The sequence below is a fragment of the Hydra vulgaris genome, chromosome 06, assembly GCF_038396675.1.
Source record: "Hydra vulgaris chromosome 06, alternate assembly HydraT2T_AEP".
NCBI classification, from domain to species: Eukaryota; Metazoa; Cnidaria; class Hydrozoa; order Anthoathecata; family Hydridae; genus Hydra; species Hydra vulgaris.
Genome location: NC_088925.1, coordinates 23,123,689 through 23,144,822, shown reverse-complemented (window position 1 = coordinate 23,144,822; position 21,134 = coordinate 23,123,689). Strand labels below are relative to the sequence as shown.

General features: G+C 27.4%; 1 protein-coding gene across 4 annotated transcripts; it reads left to right on the top strand.

Annotated features, from left to right (window-relative positions):
• The first annotated feature begins 476 nt into the window (after positions 1–476).
• On the top strand, positions 477–20,697 carry LOC101238165 (claudin domain-containing protein 2). 4 transcript variants are annotated; one of them, XR_010639065.1, is made up of 4 exons: positions 478–1,058; positions 6,444–6,578; positions 20,047–20,168; positions 20,435–20,697. XR_010639065.1 is itself a non-coding variant. In XM_065799625.1 (3 exons), the coding sequence occupies exons 1-3, from the start codon at positions 836–838 to the stop codon at positions 17,475–17,477; spliced, it is 405 nt and encodes a 134-aa protein (XP_065655697.1). In that variant the 5' UTR covers positions 477–835; the 3' UTR covers positions 17,478–19,465. The 4 variants fall into 4 exon arrangements, 3 of the variants coding, with proteins under 3 accessions (XP_065655697.1, XP_065655698.1, XP_065655696.1); XM_065799625.1 differs by lacking the exons at positions 20,047–20,168; positions 20,435–20,697 and adding an exon at positions 17,431–19,465 and having other exon boundaries at positions 477–1,058; XM_065799626.1 differs by lacking the exons at positions 20,047–20,168; positions 20,435–20,697 and adding an exon at positions 8,838–9,140 and having other exon boundaries at positions 479–1,058.
• Positions 20,698–21,134: the final 437 nt, after the last annotated feature.

Here is a 21,134-nt window from a genome sequence, read left to right as displayed (position 1 = left end):
TCTTATTAACTCTACGAATTATTGAGCATCATCACACCAAAACCTTACACGGAGGAGTCAAAGATACCATGGGTAGCATAAGAGAAAGATTCTGGATATCAAATTTGAGAGTGGCCGAAAATCTCGTAAACCATAGTAAGTGGGAGAAAATCAATAAAAAAAAATCGCGTGATGCCGGTTTTCGTGAAGGTATTGGAAAATTACGCCAACGTAATTACATGTATAAAAAGGACGATATTTGTAAATAATATATTCGCATTGGGGAATTATTAAACATTTCACTAGGGAACGTTTAATAATTCCCTACAATTATGAAAATAAAAAAATATTAAACATTAAAAAAATAAAATAAAAAAAAATAATAAAAATAACTACTTTGAAATTTATCTACTTTGTTTTTTAATAATATTCTAATGTTTTGAGACTTTTACGGACGATAACGTAAAAGTTAAAAAAAATTATTTTACCGCTGTTAATTAGGAATTCCTATTGTTAATTAAGTCATTCCTATTATCAGCTACTTAAAAAATTATGACGCTGCGAACCTTTGTTATTATTTACTTGAACTACACCAGTATTTGCTGAGAGCAATTAACCTAATTTTGTTCACATTCTTAGTTATAAACTTCTCAATAGCTTCCATCTTAAAATGGTTTAAACAAATTGTCAAAACTGAAATAGCTTGTTCCTCTTAAACTGAAATTTGTTTACTAAAATTGTTTGAAGAAACTTAACTATTAATAATGCCGTATTAACAAAAAATCCGCCCCACCGATATTAGTTACCCCTATTGACAACGCTTGTTAATTAAAGTGCTTAAGTAACATGCGAGAACATGGCAAATGTCCGATCAGTTGCTTTAATTAGATTTGTCATCTGTGTTTCGATAGTTTTATCTCTAATATTTCTAGTAATATCGACGTTTACAAATCATTGGTATTTTCAACAGATTGTTGCTACCAAAAACCAGTCAGTAGAGATTAATAGTGGCATTTTTCAAAAATGCTATCATGTTAAAGAGACTAAGTCATATAACTGTCTTAACACAAAACTTAATGGTATGTATTATAAATTTTTTATAAAAATAATTATAGCTTCCTTGTTACAAATCTTGTAAAAACATGTTGGAATAACATGCTAGTTATGGAGCAAAAATGTATATGCACATACTACCATTCTTCATAAATAGTTTCTTTAGAAAAATATCATTTTTTTAAAGAAACTCATGCTACTTTAAATTAAACTAGCATTAGTAGTCCTAACTTTAACCACTTAAAAAAAGTTCTGTTTTTTTGTGCAAAAGGTTTTTTACTATTATTTATTTATTGCATTTGTAACACTTTGTGTAGGGGAGAGTGGGAAGAAATGGACAGTGGGAGAAATGGACATCCGCTGCTATTTTTAAAACAAGTGGACAATATTGTTTTGGACCAGAATAAAAAAACTTCAGTAACATGAGATGTTTTTAAAAAACCATTTCCTTTTCCTTAATTCTTATGCAAATCTTTTTATTTGCATACATTTCAGTCACAAAACAAGTATTTTCTTAAACAATTTGCACATCTATATATCATTTGATTTGTTGTTAATTATGTTTTTATGTAACTTTTAGTAAAAAAGTAAAAATGGTGGACCATTTCCCCCCACTCTCCCCTAAATATTTGTATTAAAATGGCAAAAAAATTTAAATTTTTTCAAAAAAGGTCACTGCATTTAGGTAACAGATGGGATCAAGCCCCATATTTTTAAGAATTTTCTTTATTTTAAATAAGTAAATAAATATTAAATTCAAACTGGAAATATTTTTAAGTGATAGATAATACATATTTTATAGCAAAATTTAAAGCATATAGTGAAAAAAAAGCTAAAAAAATACAACTAACACTGACTTAAATTTTAAAAAATGGGGGCAACAAGCTCCCGTATGTTAAACATATACTTTTACATTGTTTGTAGACACAGATCCATGGTTTTAATATCAGCTCTATCTGGAATTTCTGTGCATTTAAGATGGTAGCAAACATCTCATAAGTCATCCTTGTTAAGAGGGAAAATGCCTGTTTTCCTGAAACCAGTTTTTACTTGTTCTAAACTGGTTTAAAAAATTTGAAAAGTGTGTTAAGAGGTTTGAGAAGATAGGTAAGATGAAGGGCAAGCGTAGGAGGATGACATTCTTTTTTGCTGATTAAATATGAGGCTCGCACATGATATCCATTTTCTGCTAATAAAACTTGAGATTTAGGTCAGTGATAAAATATGTAAATATGTAAATAAAAATTATGAAAAATTTTAAATTTTATAATACAGTTAGCTTATTGCAATATTATAATCAAGTTTATTTTTTATATTTTAAAATGTATATATAGCAAACTTTTGTTTTCTTTATTAAAAACGCATTAATGTGTGCTATGGTATTGCTGTATTGTTTTTTTTTCTTCACAAAATCTAGTATTATGTCTTTCACATCTTCTTTACTGAAATCCTAGTCCTACTCAATCAACACAATAAAGCAGTCTGCCAATTCTTCTTCTTGCTTTGGTGTCAAAAAAGTTTGCTTCCCTGGACATACATTTACTGGTATTTCCCCTTGTACTCTCCTTATAGGAACCTTTTTATCAACTTTATAATGCTTGAATGCCTAGTTGACAGACATCTGCTTACATATGACAGAATTGTAGGCATATGTCATTGTCTTGCTAGTTGGATAGGACTTCCTGCCTGTTTTCTCTTTCTTTTTGCATGTTCGAATCATTCTGGTAAATAAAGGGAGCAATAAACTCCATTATCAAAACTATATTTAAAAAAAATTAAAACTATTTTAACAAATTAATAACATTTGTTTTCAATATGAACTATATTTGTATAATATTCACAAAATTAAAACATGGGTTTTATTTATCTGATCAATGTTATTTGTTTTAATCACCTTTTTTAACAATTAGGGGCATTAAGCCATTGCTAATTAAAACATTTATTTTTATAAACTAATTAATCAATAGATCCATATTTCTCTCGAAAAGGCTATCCATTTAAAATGTTAAATAGAAATTCAGTATTAAAGTGAATTTTAGAGCTATTTACAAACAATCTCTTAAATATTCATCCAACTGTCATTTTACTTTGGTAAAATTTCTACTTTTGTTTTCACTACAATTACCAGTATTTTAACTCATTAATTACATGCACAGATAGTTAAAAAGTTAAAAAAAGCACTTAGTTTATATGTACTTGTACTTGTATGGAAAATGAAAAATTTTAAGTCAAAACAAACAAGCACTGGCTACAAGTTTGAAGGAAACTGGAAACTGGATAAATATTTACAAGATTATTAATATTGTTTACAAGCTACATAGTTATCTTTGTCTTGATTAAAAATCTGAAACTATCTCCTTTATATATCTAATTATTTCTTTATGATTCTCATGACTTACAGCTTTTTTATATCTTGCACAAGTTGTTTAAATTTGGTGTGAATGGTTTCTCAAGTTTTTTTTTTTTTTTTTTGCAAATCTGCTGGGCCACATTATATCTTCACAGAAAGTAACAATGTTGGCTAATATGATGTAGAGATTCTATGTTATTGGTGTACTTTTGGGTGCTTTACAAAGGGGTGGGGTGTAAACTGTGGCTTTTGGTCAAATGTACATTTTTTTACAGCTGTTTCAATATAATTAGATATAATTTAGTGAGAAATAAACGAAAGCCTAAATTTTGACTAATTGAAATTTTTTAAAAGTCATCAATTTTAATAGCCTAATTACACTAAAAGTTTTTTTTCTTATCTTTCTTAGTTTTTTTATTCCTAGTAAACACAACCTTGAGTCTTAATTTTTACTTTGCAGTGATTGCATTTTATATTGCATTATGTATATAAAGAAATACATATATTTATATATAAAACATATATAAAATACATATATAAAAAATTTTCTTTTATTAATAGCAATAGAATTTTAAATAGTCTATTTAAGTAAAACAAAATGTTTTATGTAAAATCTATAGTTTATATTTATACTGTTTAAAGATTCTTTTTTTTGTTATATCTTGAGCTTTGAGGTCTCATGTCACATTTGGTATAAGAAAGAGTATATCAATCTACAATTAGATAGGTCTCTTAGTAGTTAGGTGTAAATGAGATTTTTAAAATTCTATGTTTTTTGAAGGTAGAGAGCATATTATACAGCCGCAAAAGTATTTGAATTTTTATTTTTGTCTTTTTATGAGTTTTTACCTCTTCTTTCCTCCTTAAAATGCCTCAAAATGTTCTCCGGGGTTTTAAAAATTGTCCTTTTTCAATTTCTAAATGAAAAATCTATATAATTTTTTCATTTTCAATTGAATAAATTATGAATTTTGGTCGATTTATGACAAAGTGGAGTGATGGAATTGCCTTGATTTTGTGCTAAAAAAAGTAAAATATCAAAAGAATATTTCAAGAATGTTTTTTTTTCCTTTCTTTTTTTCTTTTGTTAAAATTTGATTTTTAAATTAAAAGTTTATTTAGATAAATAAAAGAAATTCTTGGAATACTCTCTTGTTTTTAATTTTATATTTTAGGCATTCTTTAAAACTAGGCATTGGAATCACCCCAGTTTACTCTCGCTCTCTTTCTATATGTACATATGTATTTATATACAGAGCCGTAACCACAATTTTGATATTAGGGGAGCCTACGGTTCTCTTAAAGGAGGGAGGGAATAAAATATTTGTTAAAAATATTTTACATATATATTTTTCCCTAATAATTATAATTCTAAAAAATTTTGGGGGGGCCTCGGCCCCTAGTCCTCTTCCCCTCCCCGGTGGTTATGGCTCTGTATACACACACACACACACACACACATATATATATATATATATATATATATATATATATATATATATATATATATATATATATATATATATATATATATATATATATACATATGTATATATATATATATATATATATATATATATATATATATATATATATATATATATATATATATATATATATATATATATATGTAGGTTCAATTCAAATTATAGAAAAAATACTTCACAGGAAGTTGGGAATTGTTATAATTAATTATGTAATGACTGTAGTTATTTTGCGACCAGGAAGTTGCATCAACTACATTAAAATAAAAATTCAATAGTAAAAAGAATTTTTAGAATTAGGATTATTCTGGTCATTTTTTTAATAATTTTTTAAAAGGAACTTATTTTCATGTCTGCATTTAGAAATTAATTCTGATTTTTTATTCAGTAAATTTTCTTGATCTAAATGAGTAATAATTTCAAATTTTTCTTGTAAACATAGTATACATTTTTTGGAAATGTTATTATAGGCAGGCGCAGTTTTTAGAACAGACCAATTTAATTTAAAGGTGGTTTTTTTTTCTTTTAGTTGCCAAATATATTTTGACAGCATAGTCTCTTTCGAGTACTTTTTATGTTTAAAAGATTGTTTGTGGTTGGCAAAAGGTTTTTTCCATTCACCCTAGTTAAGCCAAAAAATAAAACTATTCTAAAGTTTAAAGAAAGCATAAATCTTATTTGGAGCAAGTCTTTTCTTTTCACCTGGTAATGGTTCTTTTTGAAAGGCATTTTCAGTTAACTTTAAAATAAGCAGATCATCCTGCCAACATCAGAATATGATGTTGAAACATAGAGCTTCAAGATTAGGTTTCTAGACAAATTTTGGTCAATTTAGGGTTCCGAAATAGGATTTCACTTCCTATCATAAGTATGCAAGAAGGTTTTACCTATATACTTTTTTCATCCAACATCAGCAAATAAGAGGTTGTTAATTTCCATATTAAAAAAAAACACCCTAATATATATTTTACATATATATAACCACAAGTATATATTTATAAAGTATATATTTTATAAGTATATATTTATATATTTATAACCACAAGTAGCCTCCTCATCTGTAGTGGCCTTCTCGGCCTTAGGGAGGTGAATTAAAAAAATTAATTAAATTATATATATATATTTTATATATATATATATATTGTATATATACATATATATATATATATATATATATATATATATATATATATATATATATATATATATATATATATATATATATATATAAATCAACCCTTGGAATTAGGAAAAATGAGGTCGGCAATAATTTACCGACCTAAATCTTTTAGAGGTCAGCAAAAAAAATTTGATACAAAGGTCTTACCATAAAACATAGAATCGAGGTTGGCAATTTTTTGCCGACCTCAAACACTTTAAGGTTGGCAGTTAAGATGGCATTGCTGACCCTAATTCCAAGGGTTAATATATATATATATATATATATATATATATATATATATATATATATATATATATATATATATATATATATATATATATATATATATATATTATAATATTTAATAATTTATCTTATAATATGTAATCTTTTAATAATGTTATATTTTCAATAGGGTTTATCATTGCAGTCCAGCTATTTTTATTTTTTGGTATAGTTGGATATAGTGCCTTATTGATATACGTGTTGTTTTCTGGTTTCTTCAAGGAAATCAATTTTAAAGTTCTTTCAGTTATATTAATTTTAACAGGTATGGTACCATAAAAATTTCTAGACACATTTGAGGTAAGAATGCCTTTATATGATGGGCCAAACTTAAGTTTGTTCTTATATATTAACATGTGTGTTTTTATTTAATAAAATTTATTTACTTACGTAAATATATATGTATACTTAAGTGAGTAGAATTTGATAAGGACAATTTTGAAATATAATGAGTTCCTTTTTAGGGATTAAGTGTTTTTTATTGTTTTTTATTAATAATATATTTAGTGACATCAGTTATATGAATATATAGTAAACAGACAATAGTGCATATGTTATAACTTAAATATTTTGAAGGCATAATTTTAGATTTAAAGTAAATAGTTTGTTAAACGATGAAATTTTTTTATTTTATTTGACATACAGATTAAATAAAGTACATAGATTAATCTGCTTCACTTATAAATATCATAACTATAAATAGAAACTTTAAATATTTTCTGCTAATAATATTAATTAATAATATAGTATATTATATGTTACAGTTAAATGGAAATAACAAGGTATTAATGAAAATAACAATATTTATAAAAACATCTTCAAAAGCATTATTTTAAAAAACTGAAAAAATTAGTCTTTTAATTTTATGTTATGAAATCACAGTTATAATCCAATAAAATTTAAAAAATACAATGATTAAAATTTTTATATAATTTTGCTTCTTTTGAAACCCAGGTAGACATACTTTAAAAGTTTTTTTATGTTGATAACATTAAGTATCTATTTAACATTCAATAATTAAGCTTGAACTAAAAAAGTTTCCATACAGAAATTTTTTGAACATTGTGTTTTTTTATTATATTGAACACGTTTAGGGGAACATATTTTTACTAATTTATTTTTTCAATTATAAACATTTTAAATATTTCAATAAAAAAGTATTTACCTACACATGTAATGTACTTGATGGTGTCAGATTAAAGTCAGCACAATATTACATTGTACAATTGTTAGCATTTAAAAAAAATCTTTTGAAACAATTATAAAAACTATGCATTACTGGAATACTGAATTAGCCATCTGCAGAGGTTTCAGTTCATATGCCAATGTGGAGATAAAAAAAACATTTTGGAGATAAAAAAAAGGGTAAAAGTTAAAAAAAATATTGTGTTCACTTTGATCCACAGAAGTATTGTGTTAAGTTTAATATATTTTTAGCCAGATATTTTGTACTTTGATGTTTTGATCCTGTTGAACAATTTTTAATAACAAAGACAATATAAATAGCCATTGTTTCAGGCTAAGTTCTTTTGACTATGAGTCAAAATGAAAACTAAAAAAAGCTTAAGGACTTTTTCAATATTTGTTAAGGTTTCCTCAAAAAAATCTAAAATATTGATTTTCATTAAAAAAAAATTAATCAGAAAATAAATTTTTTTATAAGACTGTTCTACTTTATAATAAAGTTAGAATAGAATTAAAAAAATGTTGCATCTGAGTTGAAATTATCAAATTTTCACTCCTACCTTCTGTAAACTTACATTAAAATACAATGTAAATTATTTATTTGGGTGTTTAAATAGTTAAAAAGTATTCTGGATAATTTTGGTCAAAAAATAAACAAACAAAAAACAGCAACAAAATTAAGTGTCTCACTCAAAACTAGGTAAATTAGTTAAAATTCATTTTAATCTAAATATTGAATCTATTATAATAAACATATGCTGAACAATTAAAGAAAATTTTAAGATAAGATAAGCATTATTACTTTTAATTGTTTAGCACTCATTTATTATAACATTTATTATTCTAATCTATTATAATAATCTAATTTTGCTGTGTTTTTTTTTTTACTAAAATGATATTTTTTTGATAAAATTTTTTATTTGATGCCTAGGTAATTTGATAATTTTACAAACATGAAGCAAGGGTCAAAATAGGTGTCAAACATCTACTCCCCTAGGACCATTTCCAAGACCCGCTCAAAAGGGTCAACCAACCACTTCATTTTGTCAGAAAAAATTATAAAATGTTAGTTGCCCCCCTCAGATAAGTTAAAGGGGTACAGCACCTATTTTGACCCCTGCATAGAGCTAATACCAATGAAAGTGTGTAACTCTAAAAGAAAAAAAAAAGTGTTCCACTAAAATTTCTACAGGTTCATAAAGATTTATGGAAAAGTGCAATTTAAATTTCTTTATGTAATTATGTGTAACTGCTTAGAATAAATATAGAGTTAAATATATGAAGGTATTTTAAATCAAATACTATTTAGAAATAATACTTAATATTTTACATAATTTAGAGGTAGAGGTTTGACTTATATTTTGACGGAATACTCGTATAGTTAAAAACTAGTCATCGCAGTGGCACCTTAGTAAAATAAAAAAAATAAAGCAAAAAACAAACAAGCAACAAAAAGCAATAATATAGATAGTGACCAAAAAAAAAAGAAGAAAAAAAAAAAAATTTAAAAAAGCCAGATGACACAAAAACGGGAAAGAGTGAATGTGCTGACATGATACGTACTTCATCAACTAAAATATAAACATAAAACATCATTTTAGTGTTTATATTTATATATTATACGTATTAGAGATGACCTTTAGAGAATTTTTGTTGTAATAATATATGTATATATTATTATAACAATAATATATATATATATATATATATATTATTATAACAATAATATATATATATATATTATTATAACAATAATATATATATATATATATATATATATATATATATATATATATATATATATATAGAGAGAGAGAGAGAGAGAGAGAGAGAGAGAGAGAGAGAGAGAGAGAGAGAGAGAGAGAGAGAGAGAGAGAGAGAGAGAGAGAGAGAGAGAGACTAGGTTTTTTCAAACCGAGACGAGAAGTTAGTACTTCTCGTGAGATCGAGACGAGACGAGAAATTTAACAATTTTTGAAAACAAGTTTATTAAAATCCAAGTAAAAAAAAAAAATGTGAACATGGTTTTGACAAATAGACACAAATGACATTTGTCAAATGTAAACAACTTTTTCAAATATTAATTCAGAATTTTTTTGCCAAACTTTTCCAACAAGACAATGTTTTCTCTGATTAAGATGATTTGTTCTATTTTTTCTTGGTGTAAGTTGTGTCTGAATGATCGGATGACATTTCCACCTGAGCTAAAAACTCTCTCTGATTTAGTTGAACTTGCTGGAATAGCTAAAATTTGTCTAGCTAATGAAGAGAGTTCTGGCAATGTATTTGAATGCAATTTCCACCAATCAAGAATCGGAAAGTCTTTTTTGGCATCAGGGAGATATTCATACTGGCACATTTCGCTCAAAATAGGATTCAGTTCAGGTGTTGGCTCTTGTGTTTCAAGTCTGACGTTTAACTTGCGCTTCAGTTTCGAATTAGGGGACAAATCTGCTGAAAGGACTCTGACAACAGGTTGGCACTCAACATTATCCTTAACCTGTGAGGCTAACCATTCTTTTGTTGTTTGAAATTTTTTGAAGAGCTTCTAGTAAAGTCCCTTTAAAGCAGGATTTAAGTAGTTTGCTGCAGCACTCAATAAGTTTCCAGTGTGACAAAAAGGAAATCTTTTCTCAATGCAGCTTTTCAAGTTTTTTGCATACAAGACACCGTAGTCATTTTTTCCAGTTGTCTCAATAAATTGATCAATTTTGTCATGGATTAAATAAAGAGAATCGGCGACAGTGTTAATTGTTGGAGTAGACTCAGCCGACCACGTTTCTGTAGCTTCTTTAAGTGGTGCCAAAATTTCTACTGCTCCCTCGATTGATTTCCACTGTGATGCACTGATGGTCTTTGAAGAAAAAATATCTTCATTTGCACATAAGCTGATAATTGCACTCTTTAGATGTAGGACAGAAGCCATGCAATCCAATTCACTATTCCATCTTGTGTCAACAGATTGGCGTAACTGTCTAAAATTGATTCCTTGAGCGTCTGATTCTAATTCAAACAACTCAGCTGCAACTGTTGACTGGTGAGTTAAAGAAGCCAAATCTTTGCATGTTTGCAACGCATCATCCATTCCAGCAGTCATTCCAAATGAGTCTCGAACTGCACATTGCAAAATATAACACTGATCAACAAATAAAATTTTATTGTGCATATCTTGTTAACTAGGTGGTTTTTTAAAACAACTTAAATATGCTGATTTCAAATATGCAAACCATTTTTCACCATCACGTCAAGTTGTAAAGATAGTTGGGTTCAAATCTTTAGTATTTAAGGTAAAGTCCCTAATATTGTCGAAAAAAAAGTTATTCAAAAGTATGTCAACCTGGGTCTCAAAAGAAGCGTATTTTCATAGAGATTTTAGAAAAAATAAATATTTTTTCTTAAAATTTATTGACAAAAAAATTATGTGAAAAAATGCTAAAGACTTTTAAAAAAATTTTAACAAAATGTTTCTCAGCAATAATACAAAAAGTACTTATTTTTATTACAAACAAATACCATTTTTAAAATCTCTATGAAAATACACTTCTTTTGAGACCCAGGTTGACATACTTTTGAATAACTTTTTTTTCGACAATATTAGGGACTTTACCTTAAATACTAAAGATTTGAACCCAACTATCTTTACAACTTGACGTGATGGTGAAAAATGGTTTGCATATTTGAAATCAGCATATTTAATTTGTTTTAAAAAACCACATAGTTAACAAGATATGCACAATAAAACTTTATTTGTTGATCAGTGTAATTGTTGCACAAGTATTGGTCAAGGCGCTTTGACAATTTGACTGCAAGTTTCATGTTTCTTGCCTGGTTGTTCACGCAGTACATTGGCAAATCAGCAGGCAAATTTAGTTCTTCTAAGAAAGAATCCAGCTTTCCTTCAATTAAGATACCTATGTGTCTGCCTGGGAACTGTTGGATATGGGGTGTCCAGTGATGTAGTCTTCAATTTTCGTCAATAGCATGAAAAGTCCAAGAGATGTAGCTGTCCTGAGCTCTAGAAGTCTAAAGGTCAGAAGTAAATGCAGCACTTTTTAGATTTGGGGTAATCTCCGTTATTATGCTCTTCATTCCAGCTTGAACTTCTCTTGACCGAATTGAAAGCTTTCTTGAATATGTTGTTCTGTGATGAAGGCTCAGTTTAGGGTTTGCAATGTCAAACAATTTCTTGAAACCTCTTCCTTCGACTGCTGAAAAGGATGCCAGATCAGTGCAAAAGTAATCCAGCATTGCAGAGTCAAACTGTTTTTGAATGGAATTGTCTTTGTCATATTTGGACTTTGTTTCAAGCATTTCAACCATGGTTCGTTGTTTCTTCTTAGGAGGAGGAAGAAGAGCGTCGTCAGTTTTTTCAGAATACTCAATGTAATCTTGGCTGTGTTTTTTTTTGAGGTGACAATGAAGTCCGCTTGTGTTTCCATCTTTTGTTTTTAAAGACTTTTTGCACGCCTTGCATTCAGCATCGTCGCTTGTTTTTTGAAAATATCTCCAGATTTTGTTCTTGATGACATTTTTGATCGTTGAAATAAGGCAAGAATATTTCTTTTCAATATGAACAATATGTGTCAAGTTGAATTCCACTGGTAAACTAATGAAATTAAGTCAAAAGTGCACCATTTTATACAAAAAGTTTTTGTATTTAAAATCTAATTAAAAATATTTAAAATCTAATTAAAATTTTTCAATTAGATTTTTTTTAAAAATCTAATTAAAAAATCTAATTAAAAATCTAATTAAAAATTTAATTTGTTTTTGTGAAAAACAAATTAAATTTTTAATTAGATTTATTAAAATCACGGAGTCAAAATATTAATTAATTAAAAAAAAAAATTATTAAGCATTTTGTAAATTATAATAATTTTTAATTTAGAAAATAATATAATATTTAATCACATATATATATATATATATATATATATATATATATATATATATATATATATATATATATATATATATATATATATATATATATATATATATATATATATATATATATATATATATATATATATATATATATATATGAACTTATTTTAAAGAAAAAAAAGAGAAGAAAAAAAAATTGTTAGGAGCAGTATCCAAAATTTTGAAACAATTATAGTTACAAGTATAACTTAGCAATTAAACAATTATTCTTAGATTTATTATATGAATATATAGATTTGTTATATAATATTCACTATTTTTCATGTAGAGTTTGAAGTCTTAACAAACAACATAAAAACTTAAAATTTACTATGGAAAAAGAACAAGATAATCAAATTGCATTTTTAGATGTTCTTATCAATAAGTCTGTCTCGCTTTCCACATCAGTTTATCACAAAAAAACATATACTAGTCTTTTACAAAAATTTTCCAGTTTTGTTCCCTATTGTTATAAAATTAGTAATTAGTAATACGTTGTTTAATTGATAGTATAAAATCAACAACACATGGCTAGGATTTGATAAGGACATAAAAAATTTATCTAATGTTTTAAAACATTATCCACCTAAAATAATTGACACTTGTCAATTGTGTAGTTATGCAAAATGTGTAGTTATGCATTATGGTCATAATACCAAAAAATATTTATATAATTTAAACAGTATTCAACTGAAAGAGTCAGATACAGAAAGAGATCTTGGTAAAGTGCTTTTTAATGCAAATTTAAAATGGAAAAATCAAGTGATTAATGCTTCTAACAAAGCAAATCAAATGCCTAGTCGTATCAAAAAGTCATTTGCTTGTTTCGATTATAAATTACTTCGTTTGCTTTATATTACTTTTATTCGCCTATTACGAGTTTGCAGTTCCGGTATGGTCTCCATATTATAAATCTGATTGTGACTATATCGCAAAAATCCAGCACAAAGCTACTAAACTAGTATCATCAATCAGAAATCTTTCCTATACAAAAAGACTTGAAAAATTAAACCTAACTACTCTAGTGGAAAGGAGACAAAGAGGAGATCTAATACAAATGTATAAAATTATGAATAATATTGACAAATTAGAAAAAGGCAATCGTTTTCCAATAGTTAATAATCATACGAGAGGTCACTGCTTTAAATATTTCAAGGAAATGACAAAACATAAGCACAGAGAAAACTTCTTTTTTAATCGAGTAGCGAATGTATGGAACTCTCTGCCAGAAGAAGTTGTTAAATCGCCTTCAGTCAACAGCTTTAAAGCAGCAATTGATTGCTGGATGAGCAGCAATCTATCAACTCGGCTGTCAAAGTGTGCCTAATAACACACTCACTGGCTCTGCCAGTTACAGCGTTTACTGTTAACTACTAACTAAATAACTTAAATTTGAAATTAAATTATTTGTTGATAAAAAGTTAAATCCATCTGTGATAAATAGTATTGATAACCATAATATAAGATATTATAAGCTTCCATTTATAGGATTTTACTCAAATTTTACTAATTCTAAAGTTAATAAAATCATTAAAAAATATTGTAAAGATGTTATAATTAATTTAATTTTCACTACCAACAAATTACAAAACAGTTTATGTATAAAAGATCCACTTCCTAAGCTGCTCAAATCCAATGTTGTTTACAAATTTTCTTGTAATGGATGTAATGCCAGTTTTATTGGAGAAACCTCCAGACACTTAACAACAAGGATTCATGAGCATCTTACAAGTGACAAACAATGTTTATAAGCATTTAATTTCATCTGTTAATTGTAAATATCTAAGTAACTATAATTGTTTTAAAATTTTGGATACTGCTCCTAACAACAAAAAATTGAAAATTAAAGAAACAATCCATATTAAATGGGAAAACCCATCTTTAAATTAACAAACTATTCATTATAATATAAATTTGTCAATCTAGTTAGTTTTTTTTTCTTCTTTTTTTATTTACCTATAACTTTTTTTTGTTGCTATTTACGGTATCATAATTTGTATTATAATTTTTATTGGTTTGTAACAATTCTATTTGTCTGTTAATATTTCTCTGTAATGTCTTCCAATTTTGATTTTATATTTAAATCCAGAGTTTTAAATTGTAATTTTATCTTTTGAAAATGTAGTATGATTACTACGAAACATGTTAAGATTAAAAAATATCGTGTTTTTTATTTAAAATATCTTCACATTTATTGCTGTTATGTTGCTCAAGAAATATATATATATATATATATATATATATATATATATATATATATATATATATATATATATATATATATATATATACATATATATATATATATATATATATATATATATATATATATATATATATATATATATATATACATATATATATATATATATATATATATATATATATATATATATATATATATATATATATATATTATATATATATTATATATACATATATATATATATATATATATATATATATATATATATATATTATATATATATATATATTATATATATATATATATATTATATGTATATATATATATATATATATATATATATATATATATATATATACATATATGTATGTATGTATGTATGTATGTATGTATGTATGTATGTATGTATGTATGTATGTATGTATATATAATATAAGTAGTCTATGTTAAATTTATATTTTAAAAATTGGTTTCTTTTTAAAAGCAAAAATTGGTGTCATACTTTGATGTCTACTTTAGGCGGGAAGGGCATATCGTTTTAATAGTTTTATAAATGGTCTCTTGATTATTTGTTACAATTTGTTCAGATATTTAGGGTGCGTACGGCAGTTTTTTTTGATGCTCGAGAAAGATAACTTTAAGACATGCAACAAATTTCAAAATTGGATATGTTAATGCTAATATCAAATTAGAATGATTTGCAAAAAGTGCTGATTAAAAATCTTGAAAATTGAAAACTCTATAGGAAAAGGTCATGCTATTGCCTTCCAGAGTATTATGAGATGTCAGGTTATTAGATTGTGTTCAGACATAAACATTAAGTGAAAGAAACACTGAAAGAAAAAGAGCTAAGTTACCTCTCATTTAAATGCTCATAATGCAAGATTTATTGCTGACAGTCTCTACTTGCTAGTTATGTACTCAAACTAGCTGTTCATTCTTAGCGAGTTAAAAGCTTTGAATTATCGAGTTAAAAGCTTTGAATTAGCGAGTTAAAAGCTTTGAATTAGCGAGTTAAAAGCTTTGAATTAGCGAGTTAAAAGCTTTGAATTAGCTGGAAGCTGCAACCAACTATATTGTTTTTAAATTGTAGCCCAATTATCTTTTAGGCTGTTTTGAATGTCTGATTTTTTTCCAATTCAATATTGCTTTTTAGGTGCAAACATTATATGCTTTGAAAGAATTTACTGTAGCATACTTGGTACATGTTCCCCTAGCTGCTAGTTTTTTTATTAGTTCTTTGTTAGCTCTAGCTGACAAGTAACCAGAAATGTCAATATCAGCATGCTAAACCAGCTGTTGTTTTTAATCTGCATCTCACATTGAGATTTTTTATTTGTCATTATATATTTATCTTAATAGCTTACTTTTTTTTTCTTATTGCTTAAGATCTTCTAGAAAGAACTTTTATCTGAAAGAAGAAAGCATCAAGGCATGAAGATATGAAAAGAGTTTTCCTGAAAATCCAGAGATTTTAGAGAAATAACTGCAAGGATACAAATACATACAAAATAAATGATTGGCATTAACAGCATACATATACGTAGCATAACAGACTTTCTTTATATGTAAAAGCTAGGAGAAGTTATCTATATAACTTAAAATGTTTTTCTAATTGGCTTACTTTACTTTTCTGGTTTAGTAAAGAAATGTTGTAAAAAATACTCGCCTTGGCAAAAAAAGACCTTTTAGACAAAGACTTAAGAGGCAAACATGAAATTTTTGTTGACTATTTTACTCCAAGAACTGTGTAAAACAGTAAGAGTTGCCTGATAGACGTTAGTAATCAGTTATTTTATTAATGTTTATATTTATGTTATTGCTATTTATTATTTGCTAAAAAATAATCTTTTTTTTATATATATTATTTGTTGTTACAAGTTCACGATAAAAAGACTTATTTTCAATTAAGTATCATTATAATTTATCAACTTATTTCTTTGGTGAGAATTTTTGTTGTATTGCGATTATTATAGAGGCTTGAAGTTAAGACTTCTGTCTTACTTGTTCCTGTCATTCTTTTGTTTTATGTATGAAAATTGTAATAAAAACTAGGGAGCGACGATGTATCATTTAACAATGTGTCGATGCATTGTGTTCGATGCATTGAACAACTCATCGTGTTCGATATATCGAAAGCGATTATTAGTTCAATGCATCAAACACGAAGCATCGAACAAAAATGTACCGGAGTGATTAACGATGTGTTATATAAAGAAAAATTATAAATTGGTGTATAGTTAATTAAATTAGTTATTTTTTGATTTACGGTTATGTTCCTTACGATGCCTTACCTTTCACATGAGAAAAACTTTTTCCGATTAATAATACATTAAACAATATATTAATTTTAAGATTATCAATACATTAGACAATCTATTTACTTTTTCCGAAAAAGTAAATAGATTGTCTAATGTATTATTAATCGTTAAATTAAATAGATTATTTAACGTATTGTTAATCGTAAATCGTTAACTTAAACGCCTTATAAATACGACACACTATTAAGACACTTATTAATAAGAAACATATAAAAATTGCTCGTTTTAAATTTTTACGTCATTCAAAAAACACATATCAGTAATTATTTTCTACAACAATCTTAAAGTTACAATCTAAAATCAACAAAGAAGGCTCTTTTTTTTTAATATTTCTTTTAGATGTAGTATGATTTTAGATGTGTGATTTACGATGATAGATTTATTGATTTAATGTTTGATAGATAGGTATATAGATAGATTGTTGGATGTACGATAAACCATGTGCGATATAGCTAAACTAATTTTCTTTTCACTTCTAGATGCCATAAGTTTCTTTAATTTGGGATTATTTCACCAAGATCAATGAAAACAGAGCTATCTGCATTTAATGTGGTGAGGAATATAAGGTGCCTAGTGGGAGCACAAAAGGGATGAGAGAACATCTTAGAATAAAGCACAAACCCAGCTTTGAAACACTAGTAGCAAGGAAGCAACTTGAGTTCTATTCTGGTGCTGGGCCATCAAAGGCAGCCACTGTCAGAACACCAGCCAGGAAAAAGTCAAGAAAAGAGCAAATGTCTGGCGGTGAAACACCAACAAAGTGACTATTCCCTAAAAGTAAATGATCTAGGAATGACGATGAACAGACGGAAGTTGCTGCTGCAATGATGCAGTGGATATCAAGTGCCATGCTGGTTTTTGATGTAGTTAACAACGATGATTTTAAATACTTTGTGAAAGTATGTACAAAAGGACAGTATAAGTCGATTTCTTCAAGGACAGTTTCACATAGCAAAATACCGGATTTATACAGTGCAATGAAGGCAGCAGTTAATAAAATATTTAATAAAGCCAAACCTCCTCTGGATGAAATATCATTCACGTCTGATCTGTGGACCAATAATACCACCATCGTAGCAAACATTGCTATGACTGCGCACTACATTGATTTGGATTTTTGAATGAAGCGTTTTTGGTCACCTTACAACACTTTGCTGGCAAACATTCATCGGAAGAAATTGCAAAAAAACTGGATGGATTCACAAAAGACCAAAGCTTAGGACCAAATGTGCACAGAACAATAACATGCGACGGTGGAGCAAATATGAAGAAAGCCGAAAAAGATAGTGTTATAAATGATGTGTTTTGGTGTGTTGAGCTTAAGATAAATTTGATAGTACAAGTGCTGCCTCAAAATTTGTGCTGTGAAGAGATTTGAGTGATAAGTTGACAGGACTGGTTGGCTTCTGCCTGCCCTCAAAATTGTAGCAGAAAAAGATGTTTCACAAAAACTAGTCAACAAAATACCAGATGAAGAGGAGATTATACAATTGAGGACAATGATTGAACTATTGAAATAGTTTGAAGAACTATCCAACCTTGCAAGTTCAGAGAACGAGGTTTCAGTAGTCCATGTCATTCCAAAACTCTTTGATCTGGAAGATGAATTGCATTCAATATCATATGATCTACCCTATCCCATGATGAAAGAAGTCGCTAATCATTACATGTTGCAAGTGCATGACAGATTTCTCGAATGTGGAGCTACAATTTTAGAATACGCACATGCAAACATGTTGGGTCCACATTACAAAGGATCAACATTGCATGGTATTGGGCAAAGGTACAACATGACCAAGATATCTTTGAATGACGCTGTGTTTAACATGTGCAAGGCCGAACTTAGGAACACCACATCACCCAACACATCACAGTCTCTCACTGATGAAACGGAAGATACAATGACACAGACACACACAGCCTCAAGAAAAAACAACAGTTGGATACGTAAGAAGGTCTTGCAAAAGTTTGAAAATCCAAACTTTAGGAAAAGTGGTTAATAACCCGGAAGGAAGCAGCTCTTTGATAGCGGAGATTAAGGCGGAGATAAAAAGCTATTTGACAACAACACCGATTGCCGGTAATGGGGATATATTTCGTTACTGGAAGAACCAATCTTTTAAATATCCAAAACTGGATGTTTTAGATATTTAAAAAGTTGACATCGTTAAATACGTCGATGTATCTTGTTCGATGTAACGAACACGATGCATCGACGTATTTAACGATGTCAAACGATGCATCGTCGATACCTAATAAAAGCGTCAAATGTTTATAAATTGTTTTTCCTAAGCGCTACTTTAGATTTTAGGTTTCAACACTACTTTCATATGTTTTTTCATAATATTTTAATTTAGTAAATATTAAGTTGTAATTAACTAATAATAATTTTAAATGTTTGTTGTTCATATTATTTTAAACATTGTACTCTTATATATTATAAAATATTATTAGTATTACTAGTAGAATAATACTGTTTATAAATTTCTAAAATTAAATTCCGTCTGTTCCTTTCCACCGACAAGAGCAAAAGACATAATATTAAAAAAAAGTTTAAAAAAAAAGAAACTTCTTACAAGTGAAAAATAAATTTATTCTTTTGTACTTATAGTTTTACTTAGCTAACCTCAACTTAAAAAAACAGACCCAATTTAACTTTACATTGTTAGCTAAAATGAAATTTTCCACTTACTAAAATGAAAGATGAGAAATTTTTTCATTTACTAAAATGAAAGATGAGAAGCTATTAAAGCAATTATTTTAGAACTATATTAGTTACAGATTTTATGACATGCCTCACTAGCAGGGATGCGGAGTCCCAAAAGGACTCCAGCTTTATATCTCTACTTTTTCCAAGTCCGTAGTATCCAGAAGCTCTAAACATGATTGTTAACTTATGATCTGCTATAAGAAAAAAAGTTCATGAGATTTAATGACTTAAAACTTATTGTTTTTAAGCCCGGAGTCCTGGATTCCCGGAGTCCTTGCCGCCATTATACCTAAGGACTCCAGGTTCAAAAAACAGTTGTTCCTCTAACCTAAAAGTCCTAATTTTTTTTTCTATTTGTAGTCCATAAACATATTTATATTTTTAGAACTCCTGGATACCAAAAACTAGAATAAAGTAATCTTTTTGTGACTTTCAAACCCGGATTCTTTTTTGGGACTCCGCATCCCTGCTCACTAGTAGTTGTTTAGAGTGCATCTATCATAGCAGGTATTTTCTTTATATTCATTTAAATTAAATTTTAGCTCAAAAGTTATTATAAAAATAATAAGTTCATCTATGATTTGAGCTAGGCCTAGTCTATTTTTATTAGCCAAAAGAAGAAGCCGTTTTCAGTATATTAAATGTAAGAAGCTCATATTTATATATCATTTAACTGATTTACCAATTTTGTTTATTGTCATTTTATTGAGCTATTTTTATAACCAAATAATAATAAAAATGTTCTTTTTTAAAACAAACGTTTTTGTTAATAGGGTTGTCGCTTATGATTGCCCTTTTGATTTTCACTGGTGTGCAAAGCAGACATGGCGAGAATATAAAATTTCAATGGTCGTTCTATTTAGGATGGTTATCGTTCATTTTTACAGTAAAAGCAGGTGCTTTGTGTTGCTTTGGAACTATTTCTTATCAAAAAATATGACAAACCTAAAATTTGCAGTTGAAGAATATGTTAATTTATATTTTAAATTGTATATATGCATATTTGTTATTTAAAGGTTTAAAAATCATCAAGTAACCGCGATTTGTTACCAACGTCAAATTGAAAGAATTCTCATTGCAATTTCTCGTTGCCACCTTATTACATTTTAGAGATTAAAAAAAAACTCGTTATTTAAGGAGAACATTTTAAAGCGGTTTCTCTTAATCCTCAATTACAAGCTCGTTTTTTTATTAAGCAACCGTGGTGCAGTGATTAGGGCGATCCTGGCTTTCGAAGCACATTTCCCGTCATAGTAAGGAAGAATGCGTGAACTTTATAATTACATGCTCTTTCGCGGTGCTTTGTTCTTAGACCGTTAGACCTTCTTAAGGTGGTAGTACAGTAATTAGAAAAAAATTTGTATTCAACTTTTACAAATGTTTTTTTTTTCTCAAATTGTATAATATACTATTTAAAGCTAAAAAAAAGTTGAAAATTTTTTTTAAATTATTATTTATTAATCATTAAAGGTC